The sequence below is a fragment of the Neovison vison genome, chromosome 11, assembly GCF_020171115.1.
Source record: "Neovison vison isolate M4711 chromosome 11, ASM_NN_V1, whole genome shotgun sequence".
Lineage (NCBI taxonomy): Eukaryota > Metazoa > Chordata > Mammalia > Carnivora > Mustelidae > Neogale > Neogale vison.
The window spans coordinates 120,462,506-120,478,401 of NC_058101.1; the positions used below are offsets into that span (position 1 = coordinate 120,462,506).

Consider the following 15,896-nt stretch of genomic DNA (forward strand, 5'->3'; position numbering starts at 1 on the left):
AACTTAAAATAGACCCTGCCGCCCCCGGAGAAACTTACTTAAAAGCAAGTCCAGGAAACCAGTAAAATGTAGTCAGCTGGTTCCTGATAACAGAGCCCAGAATACAAGGACGAGTCAGGCCAGATGGAGACATCTAATCAGTACGAAGTACTGTTTGTAACAGTGAGAAGGTCTTGCCCAAACCAAAATGACTCCATCTTGGGAAGGACGACCATCTTATCATTCACACTGAATATGTTAATTGACTAAGCCTTCCTGGAAAGTACTGTTTGCAACAGTTCCTGGTATAGGGTAATCTTGAATAAAAAGTCACCAGACCAGATGGAACTAGCCAATCAGCAAGAAACACACAAACCTGGTGGGTTGAGATACCAAGATATGAGTTGCAGTTTTACCCAATAAAAGGTAGCCTGTAAGATTGGGAGGGGTCGCTCTCTTTAGAGGCTGCCCTGAGGGGTCAGTCAATTCTTGAGCCTGTAAGCTGGGGGTGGTCGCTCTCTTTGGAGACGGCCTTGGTTGGTCAGTCTGACTTCTAATGCTTGGCATAGAATAAAGTTTGCATAACTTTCACTTTGTCTCAGTCTCGTTCCCCTGGCTGATCAGTCTGACTTTTAATGCTTGGCATAGAATAAAACTTTGCATAACTTTCACTTTGTCTCAGTCTCGTTCCTTTGATAACGGACCCCAACAGTACCCTGCTGTCTTGATGATCACAGCTTTGTAATATAGCTTGAAATCAGGCAATGTGATGCCCTCAGCAACTCTATGGTCAACTAATCTTTGACAAAGCAGAAAAAAATATTCAATGGAAAAAAAAGTCTCTTCAGTAAATGGTGCTGGGAAGATTGGACAGCTATGTACCTAAGAATGAAACTCAACCATTCTCTTACACCATACACAAAGATAAACTTAAAATGGATGAAAGACCTCAATCTGAGACTGGAATCCATCAAAATTCTAAAGAACATAGGCAGTAACCTCCTTGACATTGGCCACAGCAACTTATTTCAAGACATTTCTCCAAAAGCAAGGGAAACAAAAGTGAAAATTAACTTTTGGGACTTCACCAAGATAAAAAGCTTTCAACAAAACAAAGAGGCAATCCACGGAATGGGAGAAGTTATTTGTACACGACACTATAGACAAAGGGCTGATATCCAAGATCTACAAAGAACTACTCAAAAACACCTAAAGAACAAATAATCAAGTAAAAAAATGGGTAGAAGACATGAACAGACAATTCTCTGAAGAAGACATACAAATGGCTAACAGACATGAAAAAATGTTCATCATCATTATCCATCATGGAAATTCAAAACCACATTGAGATACCATCTTACACCAGTTAGAATGGCAAAAATTGACAAGGCAAGAAAAACAAGTGTTGGAGAATTTGTGGAGAAAGGGGAACCCTCTTACACTGTTGGTGGGAATGCAAGTTGGTGCAGCCACTTTGGAAAGCGGTGTGGAGGTTCCTCAAAAAATTAAAAATAGAGCTATCCTCTGACCCAGCAGTTGTACTACTGGGGTATTTACCCCCCAAATACAGATGTAGTGAAAAGAAGGGCCATAAGTACCCCAGTGTTCATAGGAGTAATATCCACAATAGCCAAACTGTGGAAAGAGCTGAGATGCCCTTCAACAGACGAATGGATAAAGATGATGTGGTCCAAATACACAGTGGAATATCACTTAGCCATTAGAAAGGATAAGTACCCAAATTCTGCATCAATATGGATATGACTGGAGGAGAGGGCTGCTGAGTGAAATAAGTCAAGCAGAGAAAGTCAATTATCATATGGTTTCACTTATTTGTGGAACATAAGGGATAGCATGGAGTACATTAGGAGAAAAAAGGGAAAAATGAAGGGGGGTGGGAATTGGAGTAGGAGATGAACCACAAGAGACTATGGGCTCTGGGAAACAAACTGAGGATTTTAGAAGGGAGGGGAATGGAGGGATGGGTGAGTCTAGTGATGGGTATTAAGGAGGGCACAGATTGCATAGAGCACTTGGTGTTCTACACAAACAATGAATCATGGAACACTACATCAAAAACTAATGATATACTGTATGGGGACTAGCATAACTTAATAAAAAAAATAAAGAAAGGAGGCAAGAGCAGACATTTTCAGTCTAACATGTTCTAAAAAAGGACAAATTCTCATAAAATCTAAGAGATTAAGTTATTACACTGGGCTTCTAAATTTTAAGTCCTGTTTCAAGTGAACAACTAACATTAGAACAAGGAATTTAATGTATTATTCCTAGTCTTCCTTGAGAAAATGCTGCCTACCGTATCTTTAAAAAGAGTTTTGCTAAATTTTAAAATATGACTATATGTACCAGCTGAAACTGTAGCTTACCCCAGAAAGATTTCCCAGAACCAGTTTTACCAACTGCTTCACATAGGAAAATGAAGGTGCACAATTGCTATTTCTGATGTGGGCACTGCAAGCATCCAGAACAGTCCGAACAGAAACTCGAGCATAAATAATGTCTTCACACATTCCAAGCAGGATGCTGTTGAGATGATCTCCAAGCTTGATAGGCTGAATATAAAGAAAGGAAAAGTCACTTTGAAAAGTGTGTGTAAATCTTCTCTAGCATGAGACAAGCTGTTTCAGGAGTCAGAGGAACGAGACCAAACATACTTCAAATACTTGAAGGAAAGGAGCTTCTTGTCTAGCAGCATATATATTTTAGTACATTTTACCTTTTCATAACTCAAAAAAATTATTAGCAGAAGATGGTTAACATAACTCTCCCAAGATAGGAAGTATTACAGAAAACTCAGTGGTTTTTTGTTTTTTTGTATGATAAAGAAATGGAATTCCTCAGTTATTCAAGTGTTTTGGTAAGCAGTTACGTGAATGCGAATGTGTATTCACATTCTGAATGAATAAATGATTTCCTAACAATCAAAAACATGTAATATATTCAATATAATTTGTCTGATGATAACTTAGATTTCAAGTACTACAATGACTTCAGATCATTTATATATAAGTTCTCTTTACGCTGGTGAAACAGAGAAAGTGTAATATAAGATTTTTTACTTAGTTGACATATTTGTAGAATATTCTATCCAAATGTCCAGTAAGTATAATAAAAAATGCAATTAAAACCAAAAAAGAGCCACTACACAACTCAACAGAAAGGATAAAAAGAAAAAGACTGATAATTTGAAGTACTGATAAGAGAAAAGCATTGTTGGTGGGAGTTTAAACTGGTACAACTATTTTGATGAAGCATGCTCTTCCTGTGACCCTCCTTTCCACTTCTCATCCATTTGGGTGTTGTGTCATCCTTTAGATCTCAGCTTGGATGTAATGCCCTTCAGTAAACTCATCCTAACCCTCTAAGCGTAGTTAGAGGCTCCAACTCTGGTTTTCCACAGCAACCCCCATTTCCCTACCATAGCATTCACACACTGTTATAATTGGCTATTTTTATGCCTGTACTCATAGATGTACCCCACAGGCATGGGCCATTACATTCCAAGTGTCTAGTACAATTTCTGACACAAGACAGGGGCTTAATACTTCTGAAATGGTATTACATATTTGTAAAATGATTGTGATTTCTGAAAGCAAGATATAAGTTAAAGTTTATACTTCTATTCCAATTTATACATTATTGATGTTTACTTAATTTTTGGCTCTCTTAAAAGTATAAATTATTAATCATAGGCTGTGATCACATTTTACACTAAGTTAGGTTGTACAATATAGGACACCAATATTAGTAGTAATTTAATTTTTTCACCTATATTTATAAACTTGGAACTGAGGAGAGCAAACCAGAGTAAATCAGAGAGAGTAAATCACAATATTTTTCACGATACAAAATGAGACCAAATCAAGTTGAAGTGTCATCCATCTCTCATGGATCTTAGGATGTCTGAATTTTAGACTAAAAGCCTAAAATGCCTATTACTTCTTAATTTGATAAAACAGACCAAAACAACCCTTATACTTAGTTATTTTTGGTTTTGACTTCTACATGCCAAAAATAAAACCTAATTCTGTATGTTACATCTTTGCTTTGATGAAATATAGCTATTTTTAAATTTTCAACTTCAAGTTATTATTATTTTTACATTGGGTCTTCAGGAATCTCTTATTTTAGAAAATAAGAACTAGAAATAGCCCAAAGGTCATCAGAACCCAAAACTTCAGAAAGTGTTACTTTAATGTCGGTGTCTGTTGCCATAGGCTTAGGGAAGTATGATTTTGAAGCATCAAGGAAAAAAATGTAGTAAGTATAAACTGTATTTCAAGACATAGTTAGAACTACTATTCCTATGTGTCTGCATCAAAAAGCATTATCACTTTAGTTCAAGAACGAATCATCAACATTTAGAATCCCTCTTATCAGTCATTACATTAGAAGAAAAACAGTGGACTCCCATTTCTCTTGCTATAATTTTTGAAGAGGCCACTACATTTCACAGACTAAATTATATGTAGATAGTAACTGCTATAATTCTAAGAACATTCTGAGAACAAAAGTGCCTTTAGTACTTTATAATTTAATTGAGAGTATGACATTATTAATGTGAACAAATAGCACAGAAATGCTGGTATGCCTCATAACATTATGTAGAACATAAAAATATAAGGAAGAGCTTTCTAAAAAGATGAACAGATGTGACAATTTGACTTACTTGGCTCTGAGGCACTTCGTGATCAGCCCCCCAGTACAAAGTCATTCCAAGAGAATAAATATGGATCTAGGAACAGAATTTAAAAAATCATTTTATGGTGAAATAAAATTTGAAACTTTACCAAGTACTAAAAAACACGATTTAATGAGTACTATGTATTCATGACTTTTTTTGGTCCCAGATAAAGTATAACACATGATTTGAGAAAAATCATCATTTCATATTTTATGTAAATGTGAGAGCTTAAAATAGAAAAGAATGGAAATTATCACAACAGATTTTTCCCCATAATTCCCCAGCCTATCATCTAGGAGTATTTTTGTTACTTCTTACTTAAGTTTCTTTATGCAAACTCATGCAAATATACTTTGTCCCCTGCCCCCCTTTTAAACTAAGTAATCTCTATGCCAAATATGGGCCTTGAACTCAATAGCCCAAGATCAAGACTTGCATGCTTTATAGACTGAGCCAGCCAGGTGCCCCACAAATATATATTTTTATAAATGTCAGAAGCTTTAAAAATTATACCACACTTGCATTTTTAATTTAACAAGAGATATATGTGATGTCATTTTGTACATGCAGCTATTTCTCTCCAATCTCTCGAACTGATTCTCTGAGATAATGTATTGAAGAGTAAGTCATCTGTAGTTTGATACACATTGTTGGATTTCCCTACACAGAAGTTGGGGATGTAAAAAACCCATTTTACATTTCTGCCCGCAACATATAAGAGATTTTTTTCACAAGCCTTTTCTATAGAATATGCTACAAAGATCTGATATTTGCCAATGTAGAAAGAGAAAAAAACTCATGAAAGGTTTTTTTTTTCCACTGAAGTTTTGATTTGCATTTTTCTTACTAAGAAAGAATGGAGTAATGGAGGAGAAAGAAGCTGGGTGAAAAAAGATATTTTTGCATTGTTTGTATGCTTCTTAAGTTTAGAAAAATAATAGCACATTTTTATGCTCATAGGAGTGATTCAACACAGAAAACTGGAATTGCAGGAGAGAGCAGAGGTTGTTGGGAGAAGATTGTTCAGTAAGTGGGAGGAGTGGAAGCGAAAGAACAAATGAGGGAGTTGGCTTTATGGAGGAGGACGGATGGTTCATCTACACTAAGGAGACAGAGAAGATGGGAATTTATGTGAGTAATCTGGTAGTGGTATCCTGGGAGAAGTTTCTCCTGATTGCTTCTACTTCTTTCCTGTGAAACAGGAAGTGAGATGAAAGTGAGGACAGTTAATCTTATAAGTAATCATTTCCCATTTTTCCTCCTGTTAAGAAATTCAGAGCTAACCTTTCAGCCCATCTCTATCAATACTGCATAATCTTACTATGTGCAATTTTTTTGTACCAGTCTTACTCCAGCACCATCTTATTTTCTTGCCTTTATTTTCACTTTGGTTTTATTTTCTCACATTTATTTTTTAACTCTCTAAGCTCTTTCAAATTCTCTTTAGAAACAGGCAAGGTACGCACAAATAAAACTGGGTATTCCTTTTTACAATTTCATTGCACTTTAACCTACTCCAACTTTGTCTCCTAAATGATTCTAAATCTCAGAGTACAAAAGTTGTTCCTCTTTTCAAATATTTTCATTGCTCCCAATTAAAAAAAATCCCAATTTTTTGTAATGAGAAACAGGGCTCACTCTAACTTGCTTCTACCTCCTTTTTCTAGATAGATTTATAAGTCTTCCTTCTGTTATTACTCCTTCACCTATCATAACCTAAACATTTCAGCACCACTTAATAATTTTCTGTTGCCAAAATAATCCTTCTGTTTCTCAATTTTTCTTGAAAAGTTCTTTCTTTCTTCATTTGACAATAAAATTCCTACACATTACTGATGGTCTAGAGATGTATACAATATAAATTTTCCCAAACAGGATAAAGCATTCTCTTTCATGTAGTTATATTTCACTTGCATCTCTAATGAAACAGCATCTCTGTTCATCACTTGCATCTCTAATGAAACTATAATCTAGTTAAGATGTGTCCATGTTTGTATTCCTTGAGGAAGTCTTTTTTACATATCTTATAATACCTCTTAGCAACTAACATAGAACTTACATATAGTATATGTTCAATATATGCCTGCCAAAATTCATGACATGTACATAGCATAGTGCAGGCTATTTGTATATTTCTGTTCAGATTCTTTTTAAAGAACCTCATATGTGAACACCTTTTCAAAGGGCCTCACATATGAAAAATACTTTTCATGGCTTTAGCATAAATAACTAATTATATATTCAAATATATTTCTCTTAACATATTCATATTGATTTGTGATTCTCAAGTGCTTAAGATTCTGTATTATATTTATTGCTCAATATGCTAAATGAGTTATTATATTTTAATAATTTGTATACATGACTATATAAAATTAGTAGCACAATTCTTAAAACAAGGTTATAAAATCATATACTTGATGATCATCTATGTATATAGTATAATGATTAATTCTGTATGTCAATGTGACTGGGCCACAGGATGCCTAGACAGTTGGTCAAACATTACTCTGGGAATTTTTGTGAGGGTTTTTGGATGAAATGAACACTTAATTTAAGTAGACTGATAAGGTAGATTGCTCTCTAATGTGGGTGGGCCTCATCCAATCATTGGAAGGCCTGAGTAGAACAAAATGGTTTACCCATTCCTGAGGAACAAAAACTTTCTGTGTGACTGCATTTGAATGAGGACATCAACTTTTTTCTTGCCTTTGGACTCGAACTGAAACATTAATTCTCCTGGTTATCAGGCCTTTGGAGTTGAAAAGGACTAGAACTGTCAGACTTGGAAAGTGGACTTAAGAAATTCAGGCAATTAAGTAGATACGTGGAAAGGGAGGAGCCAGAGATAAAGATACAATGAAAATGTGACATGGGTAAGAGGACACTTGAGTGAGCTAGTTAATATACCTCATTTGTCTTTATAGTTATAATGGGCTGGAATGTAAACTCCATAAGTGGAAGGGATTTGTCCTATTTATTACCCTATCCCAGGACCTAGAACAGCACTTGACATATACCGGAAATATTTAGTGGGTGTTTACTCTGTGCTGGGTATTGTTCTAAGTAACTTACAGGTATTATTTAACATTCTAATAACCCTATGAGGCAAGTAGTATCATTATCCCTTTACATATAAGTCACCTGAGCCATAGAAAGGTAAACAAATTGCATGGGGTCACACATCTTTCAAGTGACAAAGCCAGGAATTTTACTCAGAACCCATACTTGATAAATATTTGTTGAAAAATAAAATGGGATAATAATGAAAACAGTCATCACTGAGAAGGCTCAGAGGTGGAAGGTATTCTTCCACCTCTACATCCATTCTCTAAAGAGGAGATGTTAAGTCTTTGAAGACTTAGCTAACTGACCTAACTGACCATAAGTCACTGGTTAAGATACTGCAGTCTGATATGCAGATACCACCCACCTAGTGATCTCTGTGAAGAAGTAAGAGCTGCTTTATGTGTGCTACATAGTTACTTTTAGCAAAACCCCTTGGCACTTTGTGGCTATGCATTTAATAGCAACAAAGCATAAATAGCTTTGGGTGAAAAAAATCCTAAATTGTTTCTACTCATTCAACAAATTTTCAGGGCCACTAAGTGGCAGAAATGGCATAGACCAAAGTTCTCCAGCTTCAACACGATCAGTATCATCTGGTAAAACATAGACACAGGGTCCTACGTCTAGGATCTCTGATTTAGTAGATCTGGTGTGGGGCCTGAGAACTTGCTTCTCTAACAGGTTCCCATATGATGCTGATACTGCTAGTTGAGGACAACACTTTGAGAACCACCAGTATAGAGCAGAAGGGAAATAACAATGAGTAGGACAGGCAGGGTCCCTTCCATCTCAAACCTTCTGCTATAGTAAACAAGACAAGATAACACGATGTACAAGACAGTATATAGAGAGTACAATTAGTGTAAAAGAAAGCTTTAGATGTATAGGAAAAGTTAGCCAGGCAATGAGGGGATGAGACAAGAGCTGAGATGGCATGAAAGAGTATTGGAGGCTGAAGGAAAGGAATTGCAAAGGCTAAGAAAAAAATAAAGCACTTAGCACATCCAAAACATTGAAGTCCAGAATGACTGAAGCATAATAGAGCTTGGGAAAAAGTGTGCTCAGAGGGAAGGCTTGCACAGTACACACTCAAAGGCCATGGTACAGAGTCTAGAGTTTATTCAAGGGAAACAGAGAATCTGAATAATTTTAAGCAGCAAAAAGATAAGATCAGACATGAGGTTTAAAAAATGTACTGACTATAGTTTAAAGAACAGACTGGATAAGTTATATTTATATTGTTGTATACCAGAACTCTCAAACTTCTTCATCTTGCAAAATTGAAACTCTGTATCTACTAAACACAAATTTCTCCATCCCTCTCTCACCAGCCCTGGGTAATCACATTTCTACTTTCTGTTTCTATGGTCTGTCTACTTCAGATATGTCACAGGAGTATAATCATATGGTATTTGTCTTTGTGTGACTGGCTTATTTGCTGAGCATAACGTCCAAAGGGTCACCCATGTTGTAGCATGTGATAGGATTTCCTTCTTTTTAGAGGCCGCATAATATTCTGTTGGGTGTGTATGCCACATTTTCTTCATCCATCAATGAACATTTCAGTTGCCTCTTCTGGGGTATTAAGAATAATGCTGCAATGAATGTGGGTAGGCAACTATCTCTTCAAGATCTTGCTTTGAATTCTCTTGGATATACAACCAGAAGTTAGATTGTTGGATTACACAGGAATCACAAGGGATGTCCATACTGTTTTCCATAATGGTCACACCATTTTACATAACTAAAATCAGTGCATAAAAGTTCTGTTGTCTCTGCATCCTTGATAACACTTGCTATTTTTTGTTCTTCTGTTGGTAGCCATCCTAGTGGGTGTGACATAGATTATCTCCACAACCCCAGTATTTAAAATGTTCAAATTAATGATTTTACTTCATATTAGACTCTGGTACTAGACAGTCCTGGGGTTTGTTTGTTTGTTTTTTAGTGATTTGCATAGTGCCCATCATGTAACAAGTATACTAGTCAAATTTATGGATGAATGAATAGAAAAAAGGGAAGGAGGGGGAAAAGGGATGCATTAATAAGATTTAATATAAACTACATAAATTATAATATACATAAGGGAATTTGGTCTTTTTTTTTTTTTTAAGATTTTATTTTTAAGTAATCTCTACACTCGGTGTGGAGCTTGAATTTAGAGCTGAGAGATCAAGAGTCACATGCTCCATGGACTGAGCCAGCCAGTTGCCCCAGGTATTTTTTTGACAAGTTCAGTTGAGGCTACTGCTAAGGTTGGAGAAGTCCAGTATTGTTCTTACAAAAATGACCCTTGATATTCAAGAAGCACAAAGATAGTAACAACCATATTTCCTGACATTTAGATAGCAAGTTGGTAGAAACGAACATTTAAAAATGAAGATTCCTTTGGTTTATCAGGGATATAGTACAAATCCCTGGGGCATATCAATATTCTTGAAGACAAATCAAAACAAGAATTTGATTCAGGTTCCAATCCCATCAAACTGATTTCAAAAGAACTGCCCAATTAAGCACATCATGTGCTATGCAAGCAGGAAGTGAACAATTACCAAGTAAAACAGAAAAGCCAGAGGATCAAAAGCTTAGTGTGACCTGTATAAACCTGTGTAGTTTTAAAGAGGCATGTTATCTTGAAAAGTAAAATTTTAAGGCAAATAAATGAAAGTGCCTATTTATAGAGCTGGTACTGAAGTAAATTTTTTCCAAACATATACAGTTTCAAACAAGTTCCATTGAATAAAGAGAACATTTTTATGCATCAAGGTCTTACTAAGCACTCATTATTATTCACAATACTGTGCTAGGCATTGAGTATTATTTTTAAAAATAACAGTAAGCATGTATTGAATGCTAGTTAATGACATATCCTTAACTCATAGAAGTCATGAAATGCAGTTACCATTCTCTTTTTCAGTACACCCCTTCCCTATTAAAATCAGAATAGTAGAATGGTGATTTTTAATTTTAATTTCCATACTAACAATATCAAATTAGTTTCCATGAATTTATTGGCCATTAGTTGTCAAATAGATATATGTTCTTTTGCACCCCACTCCCACCAAAAACAGAATACTAGAATATAGGACTATTCCTCTGACCTTTGCTTACATTTATATTGCAAACAGGAATGGATCAAGAAAATTGCCTTTGATTTTCTTTACACCTAGAATTACACTGAAGCATGAGTAAACTAGGAGTTCCAATTAGATGCACTAAGAAATCAACTCTACTGCCTGTTTTTTTCGCACGATTATCTGTTTTGTGTGTGTTGAGTTTGAGGAGTTCTTTATAGATCTTGGATATCAGCCCTTTGTCTGTAGTGTCATTTGAGAAATAAACTGAGGGTTTTGGAGGGGAGAGGGATGGGGGGTTGGGTGAGTCTGGTGGTGTGTATTAAGGAGGGCACATATTGCATGGAGCACTGAGTATAGTGCATAAACAATAAATCTTGGAACACTGAAAAAAAATAAAATAAAATTAAAAAAATTTAAAAAAAGAATATTTGAGTGGCTACTGAGCATATGAAAAGATACACTGATCATCAAGGAAATGCACTTACATTTATTTATATATAATATACAGTAAAAATTCATTGCATATATATTTGCATTTCCTTGATGATTAACATGGCAGTATTTCAACCAATTGTTGAAAAGGATGCAAAGCAAATTGAATTCTGACACATTCCTAGTGTAAATTTAAATTTGTAAAAATAAATAAGAAATAAATTTGTGCAACCACTTGAAAAAACAAACAAAAAAGAAATCAACTCTATTTTAACATAGTAATGGCAACAATCCCACACGCATCCATCCCCTCTCTTAAGTACTTAGCCTAGTAATAGATAGGTGTCAAATCACTTTCCCAAACATGTGCTCTAACAGTACCTAAACACAGGACACTTTACTAGTTTGGGTATCTTGACATCATGGGGCAAAATGGGAAAGCCTTCAGCAAATGAAAAGCACTTGTACACCTGAAATTTCTAGTAAGCACTTTTTTCTTTTATTGTGGATTTTCAATACTTTAAAGAATTCATGAACACCTGTGCAAAACTTTTCATAATTAGGAAAAGACCCTAGTGAAATTCAATATAAATTTTTAAAAGTAAGACAGGCATGGCTTTATTGCAGTTTTTCTTCATTTTTCTGAGGTCACCAGATCCACTTGAGAGACTGATAAAGTTATGGACACTGTTCTTCAAAAGTGCTCAGACATGCAAAACTCAATATGCTATTTCATTGGTTTGTAAATATCTTGAACCTCAATTAAGATTTAGAGATCCTGGGGCCCCTGGGTGGCTCAGTCGGTCAAATGTCTGCCTTTGGCTCAGGTCATGATCTCAGGGTCCTGGAATTGTGCCTTGTGATGGGCTCTCTGCACGGCGGGATGTCTCTTTGATGATTCTCTCCCTTTGCCCCTCCTCTGGCTCCTGCTCTCTCAAATAAATAACTCTTTCAAGTAAAATGCACATACTTTTTTCATTTAATAATTTTACTGTTAGAAAATATTAGTTTAATTTTTACACTGAACGTGGAATAATGTATGGGAAATGATATTCATACCCAATTCTGAATTCTCCAAGTTCCATATCTAAATTACCACAGTGAGCTGCACACTAACTATCTATTTTTTTCACAGCCTGATTAGATCTGATGTCAATGATATTGCCATCCTCAGACTGCATATTTCTCTCATAAATTTTCCTTAATTGTTCCATCAAATGAACTGTCAAACTTGGCCAGCTCCACTTCCAGTGTATCCCCTTCATCCATGCCTTTACATTCCCAAGGCATGACTTGATTTTTAGTTCTTCCCTTCAGATTATTAAAACACCTCAGTTAGATTTCTATACAGTTCAGTTCCTACACATTCTCTTATTTGTGTGTGTAGTATAGATTCTATATATTGCACAGATTCCTATATAATACAATTCCTATACAATCTTTCATCTTACCTAGTTATCCACTTTTGTCAAACATACCCTCTAAAATCACAAATCACACTATGTCAGTGTCCTAAAAATATGACTCAGAAGAAAGTCTCAGGGTCTGACATTCAAAGTTTTCTCTATTCTGATCAAATAGCTTCCTTCTTTTTATCTACAGCCTTCCTAGCCTAACTGATCTAACTAAATATTTCCCTTTTACGGGGGGCAATTTCTTACCTCTTATCATTGCATGTAGTAATAACCTTGAGTGTAATGCTCATTTATACCTATTTTTACTTTTCTAAATTCTAATCATTCTTCATAGTCCAATACAAATGCTACCTTTTCTGTAATTATCATTCTAAGCTAAAAATTGCTCTTCTCCAGCATCTTAATATACTCTACCCCTGTATACAGCATTTATTTCAATCCATATATTACAGATTGTTTTATACACATTAATCAGGATCAATTTTCTTCTTCTTCTTCTTTTTTTTAAGTAGGCTCTACAATCAGTGCAGAGCCCAGTACAGAGCCTGAACTCATGACCTGGATATTAAGACCTGAGCGGAGATTAAGAGTCGGATGCTTAACTGACTGAGCCACCCAGGTATGCTGATCAGGATCAATTTATAGTTATTTTTGCATTTTTCTCACAAGCACAGTTATTTATACACAGCAGGCATTTAGTAAATATCTTTAAACATGAATTAATTACAGCTCACATTTTAAAAATGTTTTCTTCAATCCATAAATTTTTATAAAACTACTTTCGATTCTTACACAAAATAATGTGAACTTCTTGAATACATAATCATTTAAAATTCAATGGCTGTTTTTTCAGAGGGTTGAGGTAGGGTAGCTCAGTGCCTTTTACATTTCCTACTCCACTAAAAAACAAAAAACAAAAAATCAAGCGAGAATATTTAAGAATTACCTTTTCAACATCTGAAAGAGAAGTCAGTGACTGATTCTGAAGAACCTCTGGTGCGGTGAATGCACGAAGGTCCTGATCGGAAATATTTTCATCGGTAAACGACACACTACCGGATGGCAGCAACAGCAGAGACCACGGAGAAATGATGAAACCAAGGGCAGCAGGATCAGCTATGCTTACTGGTTTGTAATCACACAGAATAAAAAGGAAAAAACAAACAAACAAACCCTGCTTAGAATTATAATCGCAGTATAGATCATTTAAATGACTATCCCAACTTATATTTATGTTAACATGTTAACATACACCGATCACACATCAGGCAGCTAAAAACATGGCCCGCAATTCTTATGGTAAAATATGTTTTAATGAGTCATCACAGCTGGTAAAGGCTAAGTATATTGTCTCTCATAGCCACTTTACACATTTTCTGCTAGAAGCTTCTTCTTGGGTATTTCATGCATAAATATTACACAGTCTGATGAAAGAGAACTCAAACAGGGCAGAATAATATTTTCCTTGACTAACAACCCTATTTGAAATATCGGTATTTCCCATGTCACAGATATTATAAAACTGTCTACAATCAATTCCTTTCAAATTAGCAATAAAACGGAACAAACATTAGCAGACCAATAAGGAAGGCCACCTACTAACTAATATCTGGTATGAGATGATGACGGCCTGGAACCACATAGTGGTAGTAGGAGTAGTGACAACCTGTTGGGACCCGAATGTATTTTAGAGGTAGCGACAACAGAATTCCTGAAAAACTGGATGTGAAGCAAGAGAATGAGAAGAATGAGGATGACTCCAAGATTTTGGTCTCAGTAATGGGAAGGATGGATTGTCTTCAACTGAGTTAGAGCATAGGTTGCAGAAGTAGGGGTTGGGAGGTGTTGGTAGGAATCAGAACTTTACTTTGGGACCTACGTTTAAGGTAACTATTAGATATTCAAATTGGGGTATCAGTAGGCAGGTGGGTTGCAATTTGGGCGGAAGGTCTGAACTGGAGATACATTTGGGGGGTCAATGGCCTAACAGACGGTATTCAAAGTCTTATGCCTGGATGAGCTCAGCAAAAAATAAGTTCAGATTAGAAAAGAAATCAAGGGCAAGGACCATACCCTTAATGTAAAGACATACTCCAACATTAAGATTAATGGCTCCTTGTCAGTTTTTTTTCCACAGGTTGTTCTTCTCTTGGGCATCTGTGCACGCATGGTGCTATAATCTCCCTCTCACACTTCTTTCTCTCATCACTGCCAATCTCCATCCCCACTATTTTAAATGATTCTTTTTATTAGCCTTTCTATGCCATTCCCCAGTATCTAATCCTAAATCTAAGAGAGGAGGCTAGGGTTTTAACTCTCTTTCTGATTCCTGTCAGTCTTATTTGGGGATAGTATTATGATTTTTTTGTATACTTGTTACCACTTGAATTTATAATTAATAGGAAATCACCGCTAATGGAGAGGCATAAATACTACTCAGACATCTAAAGGCTATGTCCTGTCTTGCCATATTGGGTGCTAGTGTCCACTTAGACCAGAAAAGAGCTTGCTATACTTCTCTTCGTCATTCGAGGCCACAGACTAACCCTACCCCATCCTTGACAGGGTAGCACAGAACAGAAACTGCTGAAGGTGAAGGTAATCCATAATTGCTTAGCACTACAATATTAAGAGATTTATTTACCAGCACAACCAAGGTCAGCAAAACTATTGGTCCTCTGGTAAGACCTTTTATCTTTCAAACTGTACTTTATACAACACGTTTGTGTTTGTTTGTTTTTACCAATATCTAAGGTATACCATTATTATAAACAGTATTCATATTTAAACACAACCTTCCCAACATGACAAGTCATTTGCTCAGAGAGCCTACAGTACCACTGGGGAGATAAAGTGCATTTATGAATAAATACAAGATATAAAGCATAAGGTATCTAAGAGAGAAAAAAGAACACAAAAGGGAGTTTAGAGGACAGCATAATTACTTCAACTACAATGAAGAAAGAATTTCTTTTTTTTAATATGTGGCCCTTTAATATGAGTAAGATTTGACCACGGTTCATGGTTAACAGGGAGATTCCAAGAAAAGAAACAGCCAAAGCAAAGACATGTGGTCAGGAAATTATTAAGTTTGTACAAGGAACAGCAAGATCTTTCGGCAGAGAAATGGTAGAGAGCAGTGAGAAACAAAATCACCAAGGCGGGTCATATTTTCACTTATTAGAAAACACACACACATAAAGAAATGACAGATATTTT

The 15,896-nt window shown here is 35.7% G+C and overlaps 1 protein-coding gene across 10 annotated transcripts in view; it reads right to left on the minus strand.

Moving 5' to 3' along the window:
* The window catches only part of PTPN13 (protein tyrosine phosphatase non-receptor type 13), a 207,050-nt gene that overhangs the window by 118,518 nt on the left and 72,636 nt on the right, over nucleotides 1-15,896 (minus strand). For all 10 annotated transcript variants that reach the window (XM_044224592.1, XM_044224594.1, XM_044224593.1 and 7 more), the window contains exons 3-5: nucleotides 13,624-13,802; nucleotides 4,670-4,735; nucleotides 2,367-2,552 (exon numbers count right to left, since the gene is read on the minus strand). In XM_044224592.1, the coding sequence (XP_044080527.1) occupies nucleotides 2,367-2,552; nucleotides 4,670-4,735; nucleotides 13,624-13,802 (431 nt within the window). The remainder of the gene's footprint in view (nucleotides 1-2,366; nucleotides 2,553-4,669; nucleotides 4,736-13,623; nucleotides 13,803-15,896) is intronic.